Source organism: Theileria orientalis, chromosome 2, assembly GCF_000740895.1.
Source record: "Theileria orientalis strain Shintoku DNA, chromosome 2, complete genome".
NCBI classification, from domain to species: Eukaryota; Apicomplexa; class Aconoidasida; order Piroplasmida; family Theileriidae; genus Theileria; species Theileria orientalis.
The window spans coordinates 42,280-60,946 of NC_025261.1; the positions used below are offsets into that span (position 1 = coordinate 42,280).

The 18,667-nt window shown below is 41.9% G+C and overlaps 8 protein-coding genes across 8 annotated transcripts; 4 read left to right on the top strand and 4 right to left on the bottom strand.

The window, feature by feature from the left end:
* Positions 1 to 215: 215 nt before the first annotated feature.
* On the bottom strand, positions 216 to 1,700 carry TOT_020000014 (conserved hypothetical protein; the record flags this gene model as incomplete). The annotated part of the gene is made up of 2 exons (XM_009691747.1): positions 216 to 728; positions 1,083 to 1,700. The coding sequence occupies 2 exons, from the start codon at positions 1,698 to 1,700 to the stop codon at positions 216 to 218; spliced, it is 1,131 nt and encodes a 376-aa protein (XP_009690042.1).
* A 323-nt stretch (positions 1,701 to 2,023) lies between these two features.
* TOT_020000015 (conserved hypothetical protein) lies at positions 2,024 to 4,705 on the bottom strand (the record flags this gene model as incomplete). The annotated part of the gene is made up of 1 exon (XM_009691748.1): positions 2,024 to 4,705. One exon carries the CDS (start codon positions 4,703 to 4,705, stop codon positions 2,024 to 2,026), a length of 2,682 nt encoding a protein of 893 aa, XP_009690043.1.
* Positions 4,706 to 5,032: 327 nt separating this feature from the next.
* TOT_020001016 (conserved hypothetical protein) lies at positions 5,033 to 6,165 on the bottom strand (the record flags this gene model as incomplete). Its single annotated transcript, XM_009691749.1, has 4 exons — positions 5,033 to 5,239; positions 5,271 to 5,883; positions 5,979 to 6,042; positions 6,078 to 6,165. The coding sequence occupies 4 exons, from the start codon at positions 6,163 to 6,165 to the stop codon at positions 5,033 to 5,035; spliced, it is 972 nt and encodes a 323-aa protein (XP_009690044.1).
* A 250-nt stretch (positions 6,166 to 6,415) lies between these two features.
* On the top strand, positions 6,416 to 7,525 carry TOT_020000017 (uncharacterized protein; the record flags this gene model as incomplete). Its single annotated transcript, XM_009691750.1, has 6 exons — positions 6,416 to 6,479; positions 6,523 to 6,642; positions 6,672 to 7,039; positions 7,072 to 7,227; positions 7,257 to 7,389; positions 7,422 to 7,525. 6 exons carry the CDS (start codon positions 6,416 to 6,418, stop codon positions 7,523 to 7,525), a joined length of 945 nt encoding a protein of 314 aa, XP_009690045.1.
* Positions 7,526 to 7,880: 355 nt separating this feature from the next.
* Positions 7,881 to 11,961, top strand: TOT_020000018 (conserved hypothetical protein; the record flags this gene model as incomplete). The annotated part of the gene is made up of 10 exons (XM_009691751.1): positions 7,881 to 8,470; positions 8,594 to 9,784; positions 9,816 to 9,909; positions 9,940 to 10,037; positions 10,067 to 10,589; positions 10,668 to 11,020; positions 11,053 to 11,149; positions 11,180 to 11,538; positions 11,571 to 11,694; positions 11,725 to 11,961. 10 exons carry the CDS (start codon positions 7,881 to 7,883, stop codon positions 11,959 to 11,961), a joined length of 3,666 nt encoding a protein of 1,221 aa, XP_009690046.1.
* Positions 11,962 to 12,031: 70 nt separating this feature from the next.
* TOT_020000019 (ubiquitin-transferase) lies at positions 12,032 to 15,496 on the top strand (the record flags this gene model as incomplete). Its single annotated transcript, XM_009691752.1, has 4 exons — positions 12,032 to 12,657; positions 12,700 to 13,723; positions 13,756 to 15,150; positions 15,248 to 15,496. The coding sequence occupies 4 exons, from the start codon at positions 12,032 to 12,034 to the stop codon at positions 15,494 to 15,496; spliced, it is 3,294 nt and encodes a 1,097-aa protein (XP_009690047.1).
* A 196-nt stretch (positions 15,497 to 15,692) lies between these two features.
* Positions 15,693 to 16,908, bottom strand: TOT_020000020 (conserved hypothetical protein; the record flags this gene model as incomplete). The annotated part of the gene is made up of 3 exons (XM_009691753.1): positions 15,693 to 15,802; positions 15,833 to 16,594; positions 16,626 to 16,908. 3 exons carry the CDS (start codon positions 16,906 to 16,908, stop codon positions 15,693 to 15,695), a joined length of 1,155 nt encoding a protein of 384 aa, XP_009690048.1.
* Positions 16,909 to 17,042: 134 nt separating this feature from the next.
* Positions 17,043 to 18,501, top strand: TOT_020000021 (conserved hypothetical protein; the record flags this gene model as incomplete). The annotated part of the gene is made up of 7 exons (XM_009691754.1): positions 17,043 to 17,212; positions 17,260 to 17,509; positions 17,609 to 17,779; positions 17,810 to 17,855; positions 17,888 to 18,207; positions 18,249 to 18,418; positions 18,450 to 18,501. 7 exons carry the CDS (start codon positions 17,043 to 17,045, stop codon positions 18,499 to 18,501), a joined length of 1,179 nt encoding a protein of 392 aa, XP_009690049.1.
* Positions 18,502 to 18,667: the final 166 nt, after the last annotated feature.

Here is an 18,667-nt window from a genome sequence, read left to right on the forward strand (position 1 = left end):
AACTTTAAATGCAGTCTTACGTTTTAATTTCCCCTTCTTTTACGTTCGTGTTTACTTATGGCTACATACGCATGTATATGTATGTACATACTCGTATGGTGTCACGTACGTATACTTCTATGTATGTGTATATACCTGTACGTATACTTATATATGGTGAGCATATTAGTGTGTTCGCCCCTGGCGCGGTTTAAGCGTTTTCGCTCGGCCCTACTCTACATTGTGTACAGTTCAACAATTTTGTCGTAGTATTTCTGCTTGGGCACCTCAGTCCACTTTGCCTCGTAGCTTAGGAACTCGGTCGGCCGGTCGTCCTTGTACTCGATCATGACCAGCACTGCAAGGTTGCGCTTGTAGGTCGACAGCACTGTGCAGTCTTCCCCGCGCGGACTCATCCATATTATGTGCCCTTCTGCGATTACGTAGCCTATTTTTTTGCCATTTTTCGGCGAATATTCCACAGACTTCACTGAGTTATCAGGCGGCGACCTGTTCGTTATTAGCAGCTTCTCCTCGTCCGGCCCGTTTAAATTCACCGCTACCACTTCCGAGTTCTCGTTCTTCGCGTTTTTGTGGTACTCCTTGTACCTATTCATGCTCTCGTAGTACTCTGCGCTCGGTATCGGCTTCCACTCTCCGTTGAGCATTGCGAACCTCACGTTCCTCTTAAATGCGAGCGTAAACAGCTCTATGTCCATGTACACTGGCCTTTCGAACAATAAAGAGATCTTAGCTTTCGAGAACGTCTCCAGCAGGCTCGTTATTTCGTAGAGCTTTTGGTCTCCGTACCTTATCACTCCCGCTCTGCTTCCCTTCCTATCGAAGTACATTTTAGTGTGCACTTCGTCCAGGTAACACTCTACCAGTGTGCTGTGTTTGCCAGAGTATCCAGAGGTGTCCAGGCTATACACTGTGTACTGTTTTTCTGACTCAAGTGGCGTGAAGATTTTCGCGTAATACATGTACGGCATAATCTTCAGCCAGAGGCCTCCCTGGTTCTTGTAGCAGTGCTTGTTCGTCGCTGCTCCTCCTGCCAGTATCATTACCATGTTCCTTTCCTTGCCTACCACTGCTTCGTACACCGCGTACGCGTATTCTTCCTCCTCCGCCTTCCAAATCGTCACTTCCTTATCCTTTATCTTAGCGTACTTGTATCCTTTTACTGGCACGTGCAGCTTCACTGGCTTGTCGTTCATGCACACGTTATGTTTGTTTGTTTGTGGTTGTGAATCACTTGAGATGACCAATACTAGTGTTTTATTGTCACTCACATCCCCTGAACACGCTTTCGGTGGTTCAATTTCCATTGGTTGTGCGTCGCCGGTTTCGGGCGGAATACTTTGTGAATTTGGCTCGCCGGGATGCTCCGATTCAGTCTCCTGAGCCTGTTTATCGTCCACACTCCCGTTTTCCTCTTTATCTGTGCTGGAGGCCGATTCTGAATTTTTTCCGCCAGGTTCGGGAGATTCCGCAACTGTGGAATTAGTTGCGTCGCTGTTCGCCGTCTCCGAGTCCCCCTCGGTGATTGTAACCGCAGATTCTTCCGCTTGCGCTTCCGTTTCTTCTAAATTTAGTGCTTGCAGGCCGTTGGTATGTGTGCTGGCCGCTTCAAGTCCGTTTTTAATTTCGCCACCCGTCCCCTCCATTGACAGCGCTAGCTGCGCCAGCATGAGCAGAAGGCCCAAAATCGTGAGTCTCATCTTTTATTTTGCTTCTAAATGATCTCTTTGCTCCTCTTTCGCTCTTGTTTGCTGGGAAGGACTGAGGGTCAACATGACACCTTTTTCAACTTTAATTTGAAAATGTTGTCATTTGACCTCTTTTTACCTTTGATATTATTTTTATTTTTTTTTCTTCTTCCTTCCTGGTTTTATATAAAAATTTCTTCTTTTTTTATATTTTTTTTTACAACTTTATACCTAACATGTATCATTTTTATCCGTTAAATATTATTAATTTATTGTACATTTTTATTTTACAATCTTCTTTCGTGTGGATTCCTTTTCTTTTTTGTTCTTTGTTCTTATTTCATGATTCGTATTTGCTCAATCTGGCGGGTTTTCAGTGCCTGTTCTACTAACTTTACTGAGTCCTTGAACTTCAAATCTCCTTCTATTTGGCTGAAATATTCCACCATTTCTTCTATTTCCTCCGCATTTTCCACCTCCTTCTCGTTCATCTTGATCAGTATTCCTATTGTCTGCACTATTGTTGCTGCCACTTCTTCGTCCGTTGTATCCTCTTCTTCTTCTCTTATTTTCTTATATATTCGCAGAGAGTTGAGCAGGAGTTTCATCATCGTTTCCAAATACTTTTGCTTCATTATTTTTGACGGTCTCCACTGTTTCTTCTTTATTTCCTTCGATTCCTTCGATTCACTCGTTTCCTCTTCCATTTCTTCATCTTCGCCTGCTTTCTTCTTCGTTTCCTTATATTTCACCATCTTCATTGTTCCTTCTCTCAGTTTCAACTCCATTTCTTCTTCAGTCTTTCTTTCTCTTATCGTTTCCAGTCTTTCAATTCTCTCTTCGCTTTCTACTTTAAATCTCATTCCTCTTTCCAGCACTTTTTTCATCAGTTCTTCTCCGTCCATTTGTTCCAGGTATCCCATCAGCGTGTACTGTATGCACAGCATCATCTTCAGCTTCGAGTTCACTGTGACTTCTCTGTCGAACATGTGCTCTGTGTAGTGCCTCAGCACTTTGTAGGGGCTGTAAAACGACATCAGCACTAGACTAACCAGTATCAGGTCTTCCGGGTCTTTTGACGCCACTTCTATCAGCTCCCTCTCCGGTTCTGACACTTTACTCCCGTGCACTCTTGCTATTTCTTCCAGTTTTTCCTTGTACAGTTCCAGGTCCTTCAGCTTCAGCAGAGCGACGCTCAGTGGCACTGCGTATTTTTCCAGTATTGTTTCATTTTTTCTTATAACTCTCGGCAGCCATATTAGCGTCTGACTCACTCTTAGTATCTTATTTTCCACAGTTTCCTCCTCCACTCTATCCAACTCGTGTTCGTTTATGTTTTCGTAGTCCACGTCTCCTCTTGCTGGTTTCGACAGCAGTCTTTCGTAACACTGTACTATGTGCTGTGGTGGCTTCAGCCATGTCTCCTTCACTCTTCCTTCCACTGTTTTCGCCTCTATTGATGGCACTTCTTTGAATATGTAATCTAGAAATATTCTATTTTCTCCTTCTCCGTTATCTCTTTGGGCCTTTCCCTCCTTACTTCCTTTTCTCTTAGTTCCTTCTTCTTCTTCTACTTCTACTTCTTCATGTTCTTGTTCTTCTTCTCTCATATCTTCTTCCATTCCTTCTTCTCCTCTGTAGTCATTATCGCTTTCTTCGTAGCTTTCTATGTCCTCTTCTCCTTCGTTTTCGTCCTCGCTCATTCTCTTACTTTCATCCACTCTTTGATCTTCATCTTCTCCCTCGGAGGACCCTTCTTCTATGCTCTCTTCACGGACACTTTCGTCCTCATCTTGACTTTCTGCACCAAACAATGCTCTCTCTCCAATCGATCTACTTCTTTCCATTTCACTTACCACTTGATAGATAGTACTATTAATATTTCCCCGTGGTCTTCCTCTTTGCTGCTGTGCCTGCAGCTCTTTTTTAATTTTTGCGAAATTCGGGTTTATTATCACTCTTGACTTATGTGCTCCCAGGTACATCATTACTGGTGTCACTGTTTTCCAATTTTTTCCAAAGTTGAGCACAATCGGTTCTTCTGTATTCGCGTTGTTGGCCAGGAAGACTGAGTATGCTTCTGCTACTGTCATTGCTGAGAGTCTTTTCATTGGGTCCATTGTTTGCAGGTTCTCCGTTATTCCCTTTGTCACCAGACTCGAGATGTTCGGTGCCGTGTGTTTGGGCGACAATTTTGTGTATCGCAGTATTCTTGCCATGCATGCTGCTAGGTATGCCAACACTGTTGCGTGTATCATTCTCGTTTTTCTCGCGTCTGCGTAGATAACTGCCATGTATAGCAGCAGCTTGATCTTAACTTCTTCTGCGAACACGTCGATCATCATGAACTTGATAAGGCACGGCACGTTTGCGTGGTTGTATGGGTGGAATAGTGTGAACACTGTGTATCCGATTTCTGCGTTTGTTCCTTGCACCATTGACGATGTCATTATTGATATTGTTCTTCTTATCATGTTGTAGTACTTGTGGTTATCTGCGCACACTATGTATTCGTTTTCCACCTTTTCTATGTACATGAACTTCGCCAGGTACTTCAACACTTTGCAGCAAATTCCTCTCGTCGCCTCTGTGTTCAACAGCACACGCAGTTCTTTGTACTCCTCCTCTTCGTTTTCCTTCACTGTGTTTGACAGGTACTTTATCAATGCTTGCACTAGTATTTCTCTGATTCCTCTTAGGTACATTCTACTTATCAGGATTTTCCAGAATTCCACTTCGTTTCTCGTCATACATTCCGACATCACCAGGTATGCCAGTTTTTTTGACATTTTGAGCGGCTTTGACTCATTTTCGTTTCTCAAAATGTCCACCAATTTTATGAAATCGTTTTCCAGTGGCACATCTCCGTCTTTTATGTCGTTTAGTGATCTCACTATTGTGTCTGTATCCTCCAGTATTTTATTTGACAGTACCAACAAATCTGCCGTTGTATTTATTGTTACTGAATATATTTCGCTCAGTTTTTTAAATTTGATTCCTACACCTTTGTCTGACATTGGTTTTTTTTATGTATGCTATTTCCACCTTTTTATTTATTGGTTTGCGATATAAATTTATTTATTTTTCTTTTATCATTTATTTATTTTATTATATACACATTGTACAAACAATATTTACTCTGTATTTTACTGATGATTCCCATATAGTGTTCATCTTCCACACTCCCTTTTAAAGTGGTGTATGGATTCCATAAATTATTCTCTTAATTTTTGCATTTAATATCATTACATTATATCTACTAGTTTACTAAATACTTTTTATTATATTCTACAGTGTTTTTGATTTGTTAAGGCTATATTTTCCTCTTTGTTGCTTTTGTGTGTTTACATTCTTGAGATTACTTGTAGTCTTTCCTTATACGAGGATCTAAACATTTTTTTAATTTCCAGAGGGCATTTGATTGTCTGATATATTAGAAATGGTCTATCGTCCTTCAGGTCCTCTTTAAAATTCCTTGAGATGAACGGTTCTCTCAGGTTATTGTTTTTTGAGTATTCGACCAATGCGTCTCTATATTTCCTCACTATGTCCTACACATTTTTTATTTTTATTTGTTTTTACCTTCTTTTTGTACAATATATCTCTTTTGAAGTGGTATATTATGCTTCCTACTTGGTCTTGGTTGAACCCGTGGTCATCTATTAGTCCTGTTATCAGATCTCTGATTTCCCAATCTGAGCTCAGCAGATCCCAGACTACGTGTTCGTACACTTTTGAATCTGTTTTTCCTGGGCTAAGATCTATTTTTATTTTTCTTTTAAACTTTTGATGGAATTCCCAGGAGACTTTTAATTCTCTTGCCAGCATCTCCATTACCATTGCGAAGTCGCACTCCACTATTGATGATTCAATTATTTGTTTTTCAAATTCTGTTGACACATTTTTATTATATTCTATTCCGTAGTCTCTGCATAACATTTGTGCAAATATTTTCATTGATGTTGAGCTGTCGAACATGTTCCACATGAACATGAAGTCTATTTCTTTCACGTCGTTTGCGTGCATTGTGTTCCTGGTCAGTACTAGTCTTATTGGTGCCAGTGAGCAGTCTCTTGGTATTACGTCGTAGTACTTCACTAGGCTCACTGACTCCATTAAGATCGTGTGGCACAGGTTCTGCATCGACGTTCTTTCCATTTTCATCAGGTTAAGTGGCGAATCTAAATAGCGATGGCTTAATCTTTACTATTACCTGAATTTTGCGATTCTAGTTCCTGTTCATTATTTAGATTTAGGTTAGATTGACGGAGGTTATTAAAGTAGTGGTACAGGTAGTGATAGTAGTATTGGTACCCAAACTTCTTCAAGAGTGCTACATCTTCTTCGTCCAGGTCTAAATTACAATTTGTTTCTTTTTGTTTACATTACCTTTATTTGACATCTGATGGATTAGGTTATTTCCCTGTTTGTGGAGAGAATCGTATGCATATAATGATTCTGAGAGATTCATTTCCATTTTAAATGACAATTGTATAGTACAAAATCCAAAATTAAAAAAATATGTTCATTAACTGTTTATTTTTCTGTTTTCTGTATTTATAGATGGGGATGTTATTTTTTTAAATTCTTTATTTGTTTCACATTTATTATTATTATTTTATAAATGTTTATCTTTCATCACCAGCTTTTTAATTTTTATTTGTGTGTGACTTGAATATAACACTATTTAAAAATTTTATTACTTCTCTTCTTACCCGTACCTTACTATGTTCGGAGGAGTGAATCAAGATTCTTTTGGAGCAAATTGGGGCATTTCTGATTTAAACCAAGGTATTTTTATTCACACATATTCGATTTAATTTCTTCTTTATAGTTGACAACAACGACGGTGGCTTTTTTGAGGAAGATTTATCCAATTACTTGAATGAGGATGCCGGTAACAAACAGGTTCACGAGGTAGCTCAGAGAAAAACCTTTATGCCCCTAAAAATAAGTAGGTTATGGCCTTTTCATTTCATTTAGATATGATATACTCTTCCTGGAAGACCGGAGGCAGCTCTATCAACATTCTCGGATACCAGCTGGACATAATTAAACTCGTAGGGCGCATAGTGGACGCCAAAACTACTGAACAGGACACCACATTTGTTATTGACGACGGTACTGGCTCTATTGACTGTATTCACCTGTTTCCCGGTGATATGACTGAATGGAAGACGAATTACGTGAATAATCTGATGAAAACTAAATCACAAGTCAAGGTTTACGGAGGATTTAATCCTTTATACAGTAGTAGCAATCCTACTATTATAATCTACTCCATTAAAGAGCTCAGTTCACCCGAGGAGTCGAAACTTCACGACTTGGATGTGATCTACTCGATACTGTCGGTTCGTTTTTGATCTAATTCATCTAATTATAGAATGATGGAAAGAGTAATCCCAAAGTTAATGACACACTCACTGATATGGACTCGGTACTAAAGCAATTCAAAATTGTTAAAACTGATCGAGCTCAGGAAATGCCTGAAAAAGCACCTGTTCCTGCTCAAGTAAATACCACAGCTGCCACAACTAAGGTAAATTCGTTTTGACTCAAAATATTTAGATTCCTGCCAACGAGCTCGCTCTCACCAAGTTCATTTCTTCCATGCTCTCCAATGAGGCCAGGAATAACAATTTCAACGGACTTCACGTATCTGAAATACTAAAGAGGTGTAACAAGCAACACAGCTTTCAATGTATGTTTCAGAGGCTTTTAATCACACTTTAGCTGTTCAAGAACAACACGTTAGAAAAGTTCTCTCCGATTTGGAAAGGGACGCTTCAGTTTATCAAACTCTCGATTCAAATACATATGCATCAACTGACTCGTAATAAACATACACATTTAAGTCTTTTTTAAATTTCGATACACTACGTAGTATATGAAGTTAGCCCCGTGCACTATAATGATATTTCTCACTTAATTTCGCCCGCAATCCTGTCAATCTCATTCAGTTATATTTGAAAAATTTTGGTATTAAAAAATAGACTTGTATTTGTAGAATGTGTATGTTACAAAAAATGAATGAATCCTCTGTACAATAGCTTATTGTGATATTCCCTCTCCATAAATCTGGAAGATAGTTCAATATTATAACAAAAGTAATTAAAATAAGTTACAATCATACATGGCACTAAGTTTTATCAATATTCAGTTCAAATGTGTATTCAATAGCTAAACAAAACAATGTACCATAACTCCAGACAAAACTATTCAAATAATTTGTATTTTAACAACTTTAGGCTATTTTTAGCCAATCCTTCCAATCAGTACAGATCAAAGAACTATGGATTTCCGACTTTACTGGCTCCCTTTTATAATCAGAACATTTTTATAGACAATCCATCAAATGTTCTTTTTTATTCTGGAAGCTCTGGAATTTCCTCGAATCCCAGGATAGAAGTTCCAAACACCGGGGAAAATTTCAATTTTTCGGATTCCGAGGCAGATGTGTACGGGAACGTAGTCGGCAACTTCCTTGATGAGAGCAAAACTAGAGCTTTTTCTGACTCAAAATCCGCTGATTTGAAGTCGGGGGGAAAACAGTCTAAGTTTTCTGAGGATGACGATAATGAACTTTTTGGCTCACTTAAAGAGAAACTAGTGGGTTTGGGACTCAGGGATCATCCGTGTGAGGTGTGTGCGAAGGATGGCCGCAAGTCACTCTTCGATGACGATAAAGTAATTTTGTACCAGGATTCTCAGGGAAACGTTTTTGTGGAGCCATGCAAACACACGGCGTTAAGGAATGTTCCCCTGCCGCGTCCATTATCGGAGTCTCTTGATGGCAAAAACACAGGCACTGTGGGTAAAGAGAAAGAATCGGAGTCTTATAAATTAACGCATAGAATTGATTCTGATGATGAGCAGGTGTCTTCAGAGTCTGATAAAACTGTCAGGTTCAATATAGATGATGTGAACGTTGACCACCTGTTAACTTATAAAATGCGCGTCCCTGAGTTGAAGCGGGAGGACCCCGTGGACGTTCCGGATGTTAGGGAGTTCATTGAAAACCAGAAGAACCTGAACGATTTAAGTCCAATAAAGACCAACCCGCTCCGTGAAGTTTTGTTGAAGATCGCTGAGATGAAGCATCTGCTCATGCACGACACCGCCGAAAGCTCTTTCAATGCCGACGACCTCAGTGCACTTCCCATAATATCCTTGAAGGACGCCGACGTTGATTACAAGAAGCTTAATCAGTGGAAATATCCATCTTGCCTATTGAAGGAAAAGACGAATCTCCAGAAGTTGCCCTCGACGAGGAAGGAGGCGGTCGCCGAAGTTGTGAAGGCGGAGGACGCCAGCTTACTGGAGATTCAGGAATACTTGCGCGACGACACCAGTGTTGAAGTCATGATGGAGAAGTACGTCCAGCTCAGGAAATGCCAGTGTTCCAAGGAGGCCTTGAAGGCCCTCAAGCACATGATCTGCCAAAAGCTGAATAAGCAGAAGCTGTACTACAGGGGGCAGGAGCTGCGTGTTCTTGACGAGGAATCCCAGGAATCTTTGTTCGACAAGGTTCTTACAAACATCAACAGGACTGACCAGCTAAAGGACTCGGAGCTCGTGAGGGAGGATTCATCTCTGTACACCTACTCGAGCCTTTCCCTATCGAGTTACGAGTCCGTTCCCGAGGTTATGACGCTTGCAGTCACCGACAACGACTTCTTCTGTGACGACCCTGATTCCATACACTTCAGCACCCTGGATGCCTACGGGTGGCTCACGGTCTCTGATGAGGAGGTGCGGAGTCAACAGAATAAGATACTGTACTGCGAACTTGTTGGCAGCAACTTCTCTCTGTACCCTGCCTCCTATAAGTCCAATTACAAGTCCATCTCCTCTCAGAGGCCTCTGCTCACCGTTCATTTGGACGACCACTTTTCGTTGGTGAGGAAAAAGGACCCTAAGAAGAATAAACTTTGCTTAAAATTGCAGGGCACTTTGATTCCTACGAATCAGGCAAAGCTTCCAACTTCTCGCCACTCGAAGGAGCAGGTCTGGAAGAACAACGGGACTGTTTCCCTCAGGCTCGAGGGTGACACGCAGAACGAACTCATGAACTGGTTCACCTTCTTGGTCTCCAGGTAACTGCACGGTCTTAACTTACTCTTTCAGGTCAAGGGTGAGGTCATTTTTCACATTTCTGAGCGACTACAAAGTGACTCCTCTCAACAACACCATTTTCTTCTTACTATATCCGAAGATGAAGGTACCGTCAGTCATCCTTATCTTTTTTTAGGAGCTGGTGTTCAATCGTCTTTCCTACGACCCTGAGTGCGAGGAGGAAATGTACCGGAAGTTCGTAAAGCAGCCTTTCAACTACGTCGACTTTTCCATGTAAGTCTTCTACGCTCAACTCTTTTTAGGCGGAACATGGAGGACAAGCACCTTCTTCATCACATGGCCAACTGGACTCAACCTGTGTTTTCTGTTAATTTCTCTCTGAATAGCCTGCAATTCTCTTTCGATACTCAAATTCTGGTCGATTACGTTAACAGGAATAGCGTCCAGAAGTTGTTTTTGGATAACAATCCCCTCGATGAGCAGTCGCTGTCTAGCGTCGTCTCGGCTCTGGCCTCGAAAACTCCTCTCAGCTACCTCAGTCTGAGGGGCTGCCAGGTGTACGACAGCCTAATTTCAACTTTGAAAAGGACTGATAAACCCGCAGACTCCGGCAAACTGGTCATCGACTTCAGGCAGTGTGAATTGAGCGCCGATTTCCACGCCTTTGCCGTTGGCTATCCCCTCAACAACTTTCAGATCGTCGTTCAGAACTCACACGAGTTCGTTCAGGAGCCTGAGATGGACTACTTCATGGACACCAAGGATTTATCTGAGATTTCCGCCATCGGCTCAATCATGTCAGGGCGGTTGCTGTCCACTCAATGGGTAAGACCATAGAAGTTATCTACTGTACACTCAATGCACTAAGTATACCTAACTACGCTGGCACTAATATTTTTTCAGAGGGTTAGAAAGGCCTTCAGGTTGCCCTTTCGTAAGGAGAAAACCGACGAGCCTGTTGACGTCTACTTCGAGTACAAGGCTCCTTACCTCATCTGGCACAACTGGTGTCCCAGAAACAAGCGCTTCAGCATGCTCAAAAAGGACACTTCCGCCGAGGAGACCTCGAAGTTGACTGAAGCTCAGGCCGTTTTCATCAAGGACGTAAAGAAGGTCACTAAGGAGGAGTCTGACTGGCTGATCATTCAGGGCAAAATACCTGATAAGTTTAAAACAAAGGGCAAGGATACGAAGATCGTCGTCAAGGGCTACACTGACGCCACGACAAAACGGTGGTACGAAATCATCAGGAGATGGTTTGTTTATGCGATTCATCAGTCTACTTTAGGGTTGCTGGCGTCCTCTATGTCGACTACCTTCAGAACCATCCTGCGACGACTGCCTGCAGGCACATTCTATCTTTCTGCTCGAGGGTGGACACGCCTGTGAGTCAGCTTGCCAATATTTGTTTTTAGGAACTCGTCATGAACGGTTTTCCCGCTGAACGCAAATTTTTAATGCGCTTCCTCTCATATATGTCTGAGCAGACTTCTCTGCGGGCTCTCAACTTTTCAAACATGTCTCTCGACTCGACCAAGATACAGTTTGAGTGTTCCGTTCTCAAGGACTTAAGTCTCCGGAAAATCGACTGGTCGTTTAACTCCATTGCTCTCGACGACGATGACGGTGAAAAGGAGAACTTGTGGCTGCTGAACGCGCTTCTTCCCAAGGTCACTGCGGACCACTATGATATAAGTCACAATCCGCTCGGCGACAGGGTTTCCTCCTCCAAAATGTTCTTCCGCATCCTCAACTTGAAGCCGGAGCGAATATCGTAAGATGCAACACTTCTAATTTTTACTTTAGGCTGAACTACTGCGGGCTTTCGTTTGTATTTTTGCGGAAACTCACGGCCGCTCTGTCAAAGGTCGAGCAAACCTTCGAATCGCTGCGTATCGTGGAGCTCGAGGGGAATAATTTTGAATACGAGGTAAATACATGTATTTAATTGTGGTTTTAGGACACCGTTAAGTTTATTGAGATTTTGGTTGCGAAATTTCCCAATGTCGTTGATTTGCGTCTCTTTGATTCAATTCCTCAGGATAGAGTCCAGGAGTTGGTCGAGTTTAGTCCTATTTGCAACTTCGAACGCGCTTCTAAAATTAAGCCTGAAGTTGGCGAGTTTACTGTTAGTAAGCGTGTTAAAAAGAGTAAAAATACCACCAGACAAACGATTTCACCTAACACTAACAATTGATTCACACAATTACTAAATTTCTTTGTAAATTAATTTTTATTTTTACGTATGTGTTCTAATACAAATTTCAATGTTTGACGGTTCTATTAAACCGCAGAGGGTGATCCGGCTCTCCGGGGCCTCTTTCATGGCCCAGAATTCCATCAATCGCAGAAACCAATCCCGATTTGACTTATATTCTTCCATTAGAAATAAGTCTGCTAAGCGAATTAAGGATTCTTTGCAATCGCGGCTTTATTTAAAGAGGGATGTTAAAGAATTGGTTGCTCTGTTCGATTCGTACATTAACGACGTTGAGTTATTCTTTAAGGACCCGAACATCGCGAATAAATATTCTCTCAACAATATAGTTTCCTACCATCCCATTTGCAGGCTAGTTAGGCTAACAACAGCAATTTCTAAATACTATCCTGATTCGTGTACAACATCGTCGAGGTACGAGCCTGTAAAATACTTAGTTAATTGGTTTAATATTTCAAATGTACAATATTCCTTTGTGTTTTTATCCGATAATGATCAGACGAAGCACCAGTTCATTTTATTAATCTCAAGATTTCTTAAGTTGTTTTTTCCAGAGAGCGCCAATTCGGGCTTAGACTACCAGAACTTTGAAGTTGGAAAGCTGACCGTTTCTACCGGCGCCCTGAGAGAAAACGAGTTGCTGTTCTGCAGACTCATTAAAATCGTTATTTCCACGTTCCCATACCGTTCAATCGATGAAATTAATTCGCACTGCAGGCTGACAACAGAATGGTACCCCGACGTGTTGCGAAGGTTCGTTTTAAACGACACGCAGTCGGAGCTGAACCTGTTGGAGCTGCACAGGTTTCTGAAACCGTTGATTAGTGACATTAAGGAGGCATTCTGCCTCTTGGTTAGATTCTGGTCGGTCCCAGTCTTCACGCACTTGCCAGACGAGCTGCTGCTCGAAGTCGTGAAGTCGACGATACACGAGAACTTCTTGGTGGGATGCTCAGGCATAGGAGACTGCACACGCTCGAGTGTAAAGCCCTCGAGTAAACCCAAGTTTATCCTTGACGAGTTGCTACACCGTCTTCTCAAAGTGTGCAACAAGAAGCTGCCCATGGACGTGACTCTGAACACGGGAAAGATGAACATCATAAGGGCGAATCTGACCGCTGAGATTGAATCGGACCTGCTGGACAACCATTTAAACATCCTGCACTGCTACGTGAACGATTCTAGTTACCCTGCATACTATAACGTATTCTTTAACCTGCTGAGGCTTTTGGAGCGGCTGGTGGCACTGGATATCGTGGCGCAGAAGAATTTTTCGAAGCACCTCGAGGCGATTTTTAACGTGTTGTTAGTGGCATTTTACCACTTTCCAGAGCCTCCGAACCTGTACCATCTCCAGACGAGGCAGTTCTTCTGGACGAAGCTCCTGTGCCTGCCTAACATACCCAGGGACCTCGTGCTGATCATAATACAGCTCCTGGTCCCGGTGCACCAGAAGAGCCACTTTGTGAACGATTGGCAGGCGTACACAGTCCACAAGGTCACGAGTCACTTTAGTTCCGCTGAGACGCCTCAGCATGAATTTGACCCCGGAGTGGCCAACATCCTGCTCTCCGGGTCAGCAATCTCGACGCTGCTCAATTTGTTTAAAATGCACCTCAAGGAGTGCTGCAACAACAACATGCTGGCCCTTTTCACGCACTTCGACGAGCACGCCTCAAACTATTCGTGCCTCTCGTCGCTCTGGAAGATCTTTTGTCTGCTGATTAACCATTCGCTCAAGGTAGGTTTTGGTATTCATACTTAATTGCTCAGATCATGTACGACTCGGAGATAATAGAGATGGAGGACAGCGTGAAGCCGCTGATGAGCGTCGAGGACGCAATCTGGCTCTCGAAGATATTCAACTACATGTTTTGGTACAAGATCACAAACAAGAAGATGAGCGAGGTCGAGTTCGCGAGGAGCAACTTCTACCCGCACGCCCAGGTCTGCAAGTGCAACATAGAGGTGAAGCTTCCGGGCCTCTACAACTACGCCACTCAGAGCGTGATTCCGAGCAACTTATCGCAGTACAACGCCAACACGTCCTCGGCGTACAACTTCTCCGAGGAGTCCATCGAGGCCGGGCTTCTTTCGAGGAAGTTCAACGAGCGCTTCTACAGGCTGACGGGGACCAACTCCGATATTTGGATTATTCCCGAGGCCGAACACGCGATTATGCAGTACATTAACAATGAATCGAAGGGGGACGTGCTCAAAATTCTGGATTACATTCCTCACACGATAAGCTTCAAGAACAGGCTGATGGTCTTCTACAACTACATTTCCAAGGACAAGTCGGTCTCCAGGAACCCTATGGCCCAGTTCATGGGCTCCTCAGTGTACATAATCCGGCGGCCCTTCATAGTCGAGGACGGGCTCAGCACTCTCGGCTCGCTCAACAACCATCAGCTTAAACAGGTTTTCAGGGTCCACTTTGTGGACGAGAACGGCATCGAGGAGCAGGGCGTGGACGGCGGAGGCCTCTTCAAGGAGTTTCTGATCACGCTTTGCACCCTCATTTTCGATCCCACCTACGGCATCTTTGAGGAGATTCCGGAGGAGCGCAGCTATTACCCGTGCCCAAACTCAGGCTTAATTCACGAAAACCACCTGGAACTTTTCTGCTTCATTGGGAAGATCGTCGGCAAGGCGCTGTATGAGCAGATTCTCATTGAGCCCGTTCTCTCCAGGCTCATCCTCAACTTGATTTTGAAGAGACGAAATACCCTCGACGACCTCAAGCTGTTTGACGGCACTCTCCATAAAAACATTACGAGCCTGAGGAACATGTCCGAGGACGAGATTGGCTGTTTGGGCCTCACTTTCACCTGCACGCAGGTCTGCTTCGGGAGCACCTTCCAGGAGGACCTGGTTGAGAACGGCCGGAACATCAAGGTCACCAAGGACAACGTTGAGAACTTCATTCACCAGTTTTCCAACTTCAAGTGCAACAAGCTCATCGAGGCGCAGTGCTCCGCATTCCTGCAGGGACTTTCCAGCATCATTCCACTTGAGTGGCTGCAGATGTTTTCTCCCTCGGAGCTGGAGCTGCTCATTTCGGGCTCCTCAGACGCCATTGACATCAGCGACTTGAGGAAACACACCGTTTACGCTGGAGGCTTTGATGAAAACAGTTCTACTATCCAGTGGCTTTGGGAAATACTGGTATTTTGACTACTACCTACTTGTCTAGCTAGCTATACTCTCACGATTGTAACTACTTATATGGTTTGTTATACTCCATTCTAATATTTATTTTTAGGACGAGTACGATAATAATCAGCGCAGTTCTTTCCTTTGGTTCGTAACATGCTGTAAGAGGTCCCCTCTCATGGGCTTCAAACAGCTCCAGCCTCCCTTCTGTGTTCATAAAGAGCCATATTCCGACAGGCTTCCTTCCGTTTCCACCTGCTTAAACTTATTGAAGTTGCCTGAGTGTTCTTCCAAGGATGTTTTGAAGTGCAAAATTCACGACGCCATGTCCCTTTCAAAGGGCTTTGGTCTGCACTAACACCCTCTGCATTCATTCAATATACTGCACATTTTATTTTACACTTTATGTACTTGTAAGTTCATATGATTGTGTATATGTAAATATATGTATATACGTATACTTGAATATATGTATGTATGTACTTATACATACACACATGTATATATAGGTATATGTATACAAGTATAAGCACATATACATACAGACCAGTATATTAATTTTCTAGCATATTTGTTGCCATTTCCAGCAGTCTGTTTACGTTTACGTGGTCTTTGAGTATTTTGCACGACTCCTTGACAGTGTCCACATCTTCTCTTTTTACATCTAAAACACACTATTGCTCTTATCAGTTACCTGTGTTCCCGAATAGCAGGAATGTTTCCACGTTGGATACAATATTGTCCATGACGCCTACATTTACGTCTGGGTACGATTTCTTAAAATCTGCAATAGAGTTAAAAAATAACAGCAGGTCTCGATTACTGCAGCACTCTTCTATACGATTCTCAGACTTTCGCAGTATCAGCTCGCCAAATTCGCTACATATTCTACTCTTCGGCAGTCTAACTATTTCTGTGAACAGTTTTACTGTGTTCGATGTGTTCCTGGTTAAGTCGTACTTGCCTCCTTCTACCTTGTCCTTCAATAGCTCGATACATTGCACGGTGCCGCTTCCTCTTTCTACTTTCCACTTGTACAGTACTTGTGCTATCGAACTTATTTCATCCAGTGACATCATCTCCTTTTGCATATTTTCTGTTAGTATTTCCACAATCACAGCTCCTATTTTCTCGTTATCTATTTGCAGTGAGCAGAGTGCTTCACACATCATACTCAGTAGTGGCATACATTCAAAACTCAGCTTTAGTACTTCGCTGCTTTCCAGTATTGATTGCTCCAACCTCGCTTTTGCAGATACTGGCAGCTTGTAACAGTTTCCAACTACCTTCAGATTCCTCAGGATACCTTCAAATCTCGTTATATTTGTCACATTTTCCTTCAGATCCAAAAACTCTTTAGTTGCTTGTTTTATTGCGACTCTGCATGATGCGTTTATCACTTTCTTCCTTGCTCTGTTTAGCAGTGGATCCCTGTAGAATGCCCATAAGACTCCTCCTACCACGTGTTTGATATAAAGCTTACTTACCCTTCAGCTGATTCGTAATTACTCCGGCTCTGGATTCAAAAGCCCTGGATAAATGGTAACTTGTTTTCTTGTCGCACGCCTTGAGATCGTATAGACATTCTGCTGCATTTTTCAAGAAAGTATCTGACAGTTCGTTGGAATCCAACCTTTCAAACAATTTTTTCTTAAATTCATTTATGTATTTTCTCAAAACGGTAGAGTTTGTAGACGTTTTGGCCAGTTGCGAAGAAGAAATGAATTTAAGTGAAGACAGTGTTGAGGCCAAATAAACATCTGAATTCATTATATTTTACATGTTTAGGTTTGTTTTAAGTACACATTGGTCAAACATCAACGATATGATATGAAATATTCATTTTGCTGGATATGTGTAATGGTGTAAACCACTTAATTTACTTTCAAAATTGTATTATATTAATGGATTCCTCTCGAATTATTAATAAAAAATTGATGCAAAGGGTAGATAAGCAATCTGGGCCTTCTCTGGATGATTATGTTTACAAACATACGCTTTTTAATGAATCCCATTCCCTGGTTAAAAACACCTATAAGAATTGTATATTATACAATCCTCCACCCAAATTAAGGTAAATTATTTACACATATAACTGATTTTTAATAATTACTCTTTCAGTGACGGTGGACTCAAATTTAGAACAGAGTTCAAATTTGACAGGAGCATTTCTTGGTTTACTTCTCAGATGGCCAGTGGCAAGCTAAACCTGTCCAATCGCAAGAAGGCCGTTGACTGTCTTCTGGAGGTACGCGACGCTCGAGCTCCCCTGACCTCTTCAAACTTTTCGATTACTGAGCAGTACCCTGCTCACCTACCCAGGCTTGTTATACTTAACAAGAGCGACTTGGCGCCCGTGGATTCACTGAAGGTACCTTGACGCATATTCAACATTTCCCTAGAGGTCCAAAGATCTTTTGGAATCAGCTGGTCGTAAGGTTTGTAACGTTTAAACACAAACACTTTAAAGGTCGTTTTGTGTAGCACCTTAACTCTAAGAAAACTGTCAAACATTAAAAAATTTGTTGTTTCAAATGTTAATCCTCGGTTTCCGAAACTGGGATTTTGGTTGATGGTCGTTGGCCTACCTAATGTTGGCAAATCTTCTTTAATAAAGTCGCTCAAGCATCACTCCTTTGTGGTACTTTTATTTTATTCTCACACGACTTAGGAACAATGGCACAGTAAAGTCCCCTTAAGTGAGCAGGAAACAATGAGTATTCACGTTGGCCTTAATATTAATGCTTAGGGAGAACTAAGCCTAAGATCGAAAATAAACCTGGGAGTACCAAGATGGTGGACTTTTTCAACATTTGCTTAAAGCCAAAAATTTACTGCTTCGACACACCAGGCATAATGCTACCAAAGTATTTAATGCACACTATTTTAACTTATAGGATGTCAAACCCCGAGATCAATTTAAAACTGGCAGCGCTAGGCTGCGTGGATAACACCGTGGCTGGAGAAGATTATGTAGCAGATTACATTCTGTACAGACTGAATAAGGCAAATCTGTTCACGTACGTCAAAGCACTCGAGTTACCGGGGCCCTGTGACGATATTTCTAAAGTTGGTTTCTTTCTTAAGTCAAATTATGACACAAATTTCAGATCGCATTACACATCGCAAATTTAATTGAGAAAAAGTGGAACTCCGTTGACCCTTGCAATTGCTATAAAATTTTTACAAACCAGTTTAGAATGGGATTTTTTGGCAAGATTTGCCTAGATGATCTCTCGGATGTAATAAAACTAGGGGATTTGGATGATTTTACCCTCAGGTTATACGCACTTGCAGTTATTACTTTTTAGTGAGCCTCCTAATCAGTTTTGTTCATCGATTGAAGCAATTCATGGACTATAACCCAAAACTTTACTTACAATTAAATTAAAAACTTATTTTAAATATAACTTTTAACAAATCTGTTAATCTTTTGATTTAATTTGTGGTTTAATTTAATCCCACTTTTACACATTCTTAGGGCGATTCTTTATGATTTAAAATGATATATCTGTTTAGTTTGTATTTT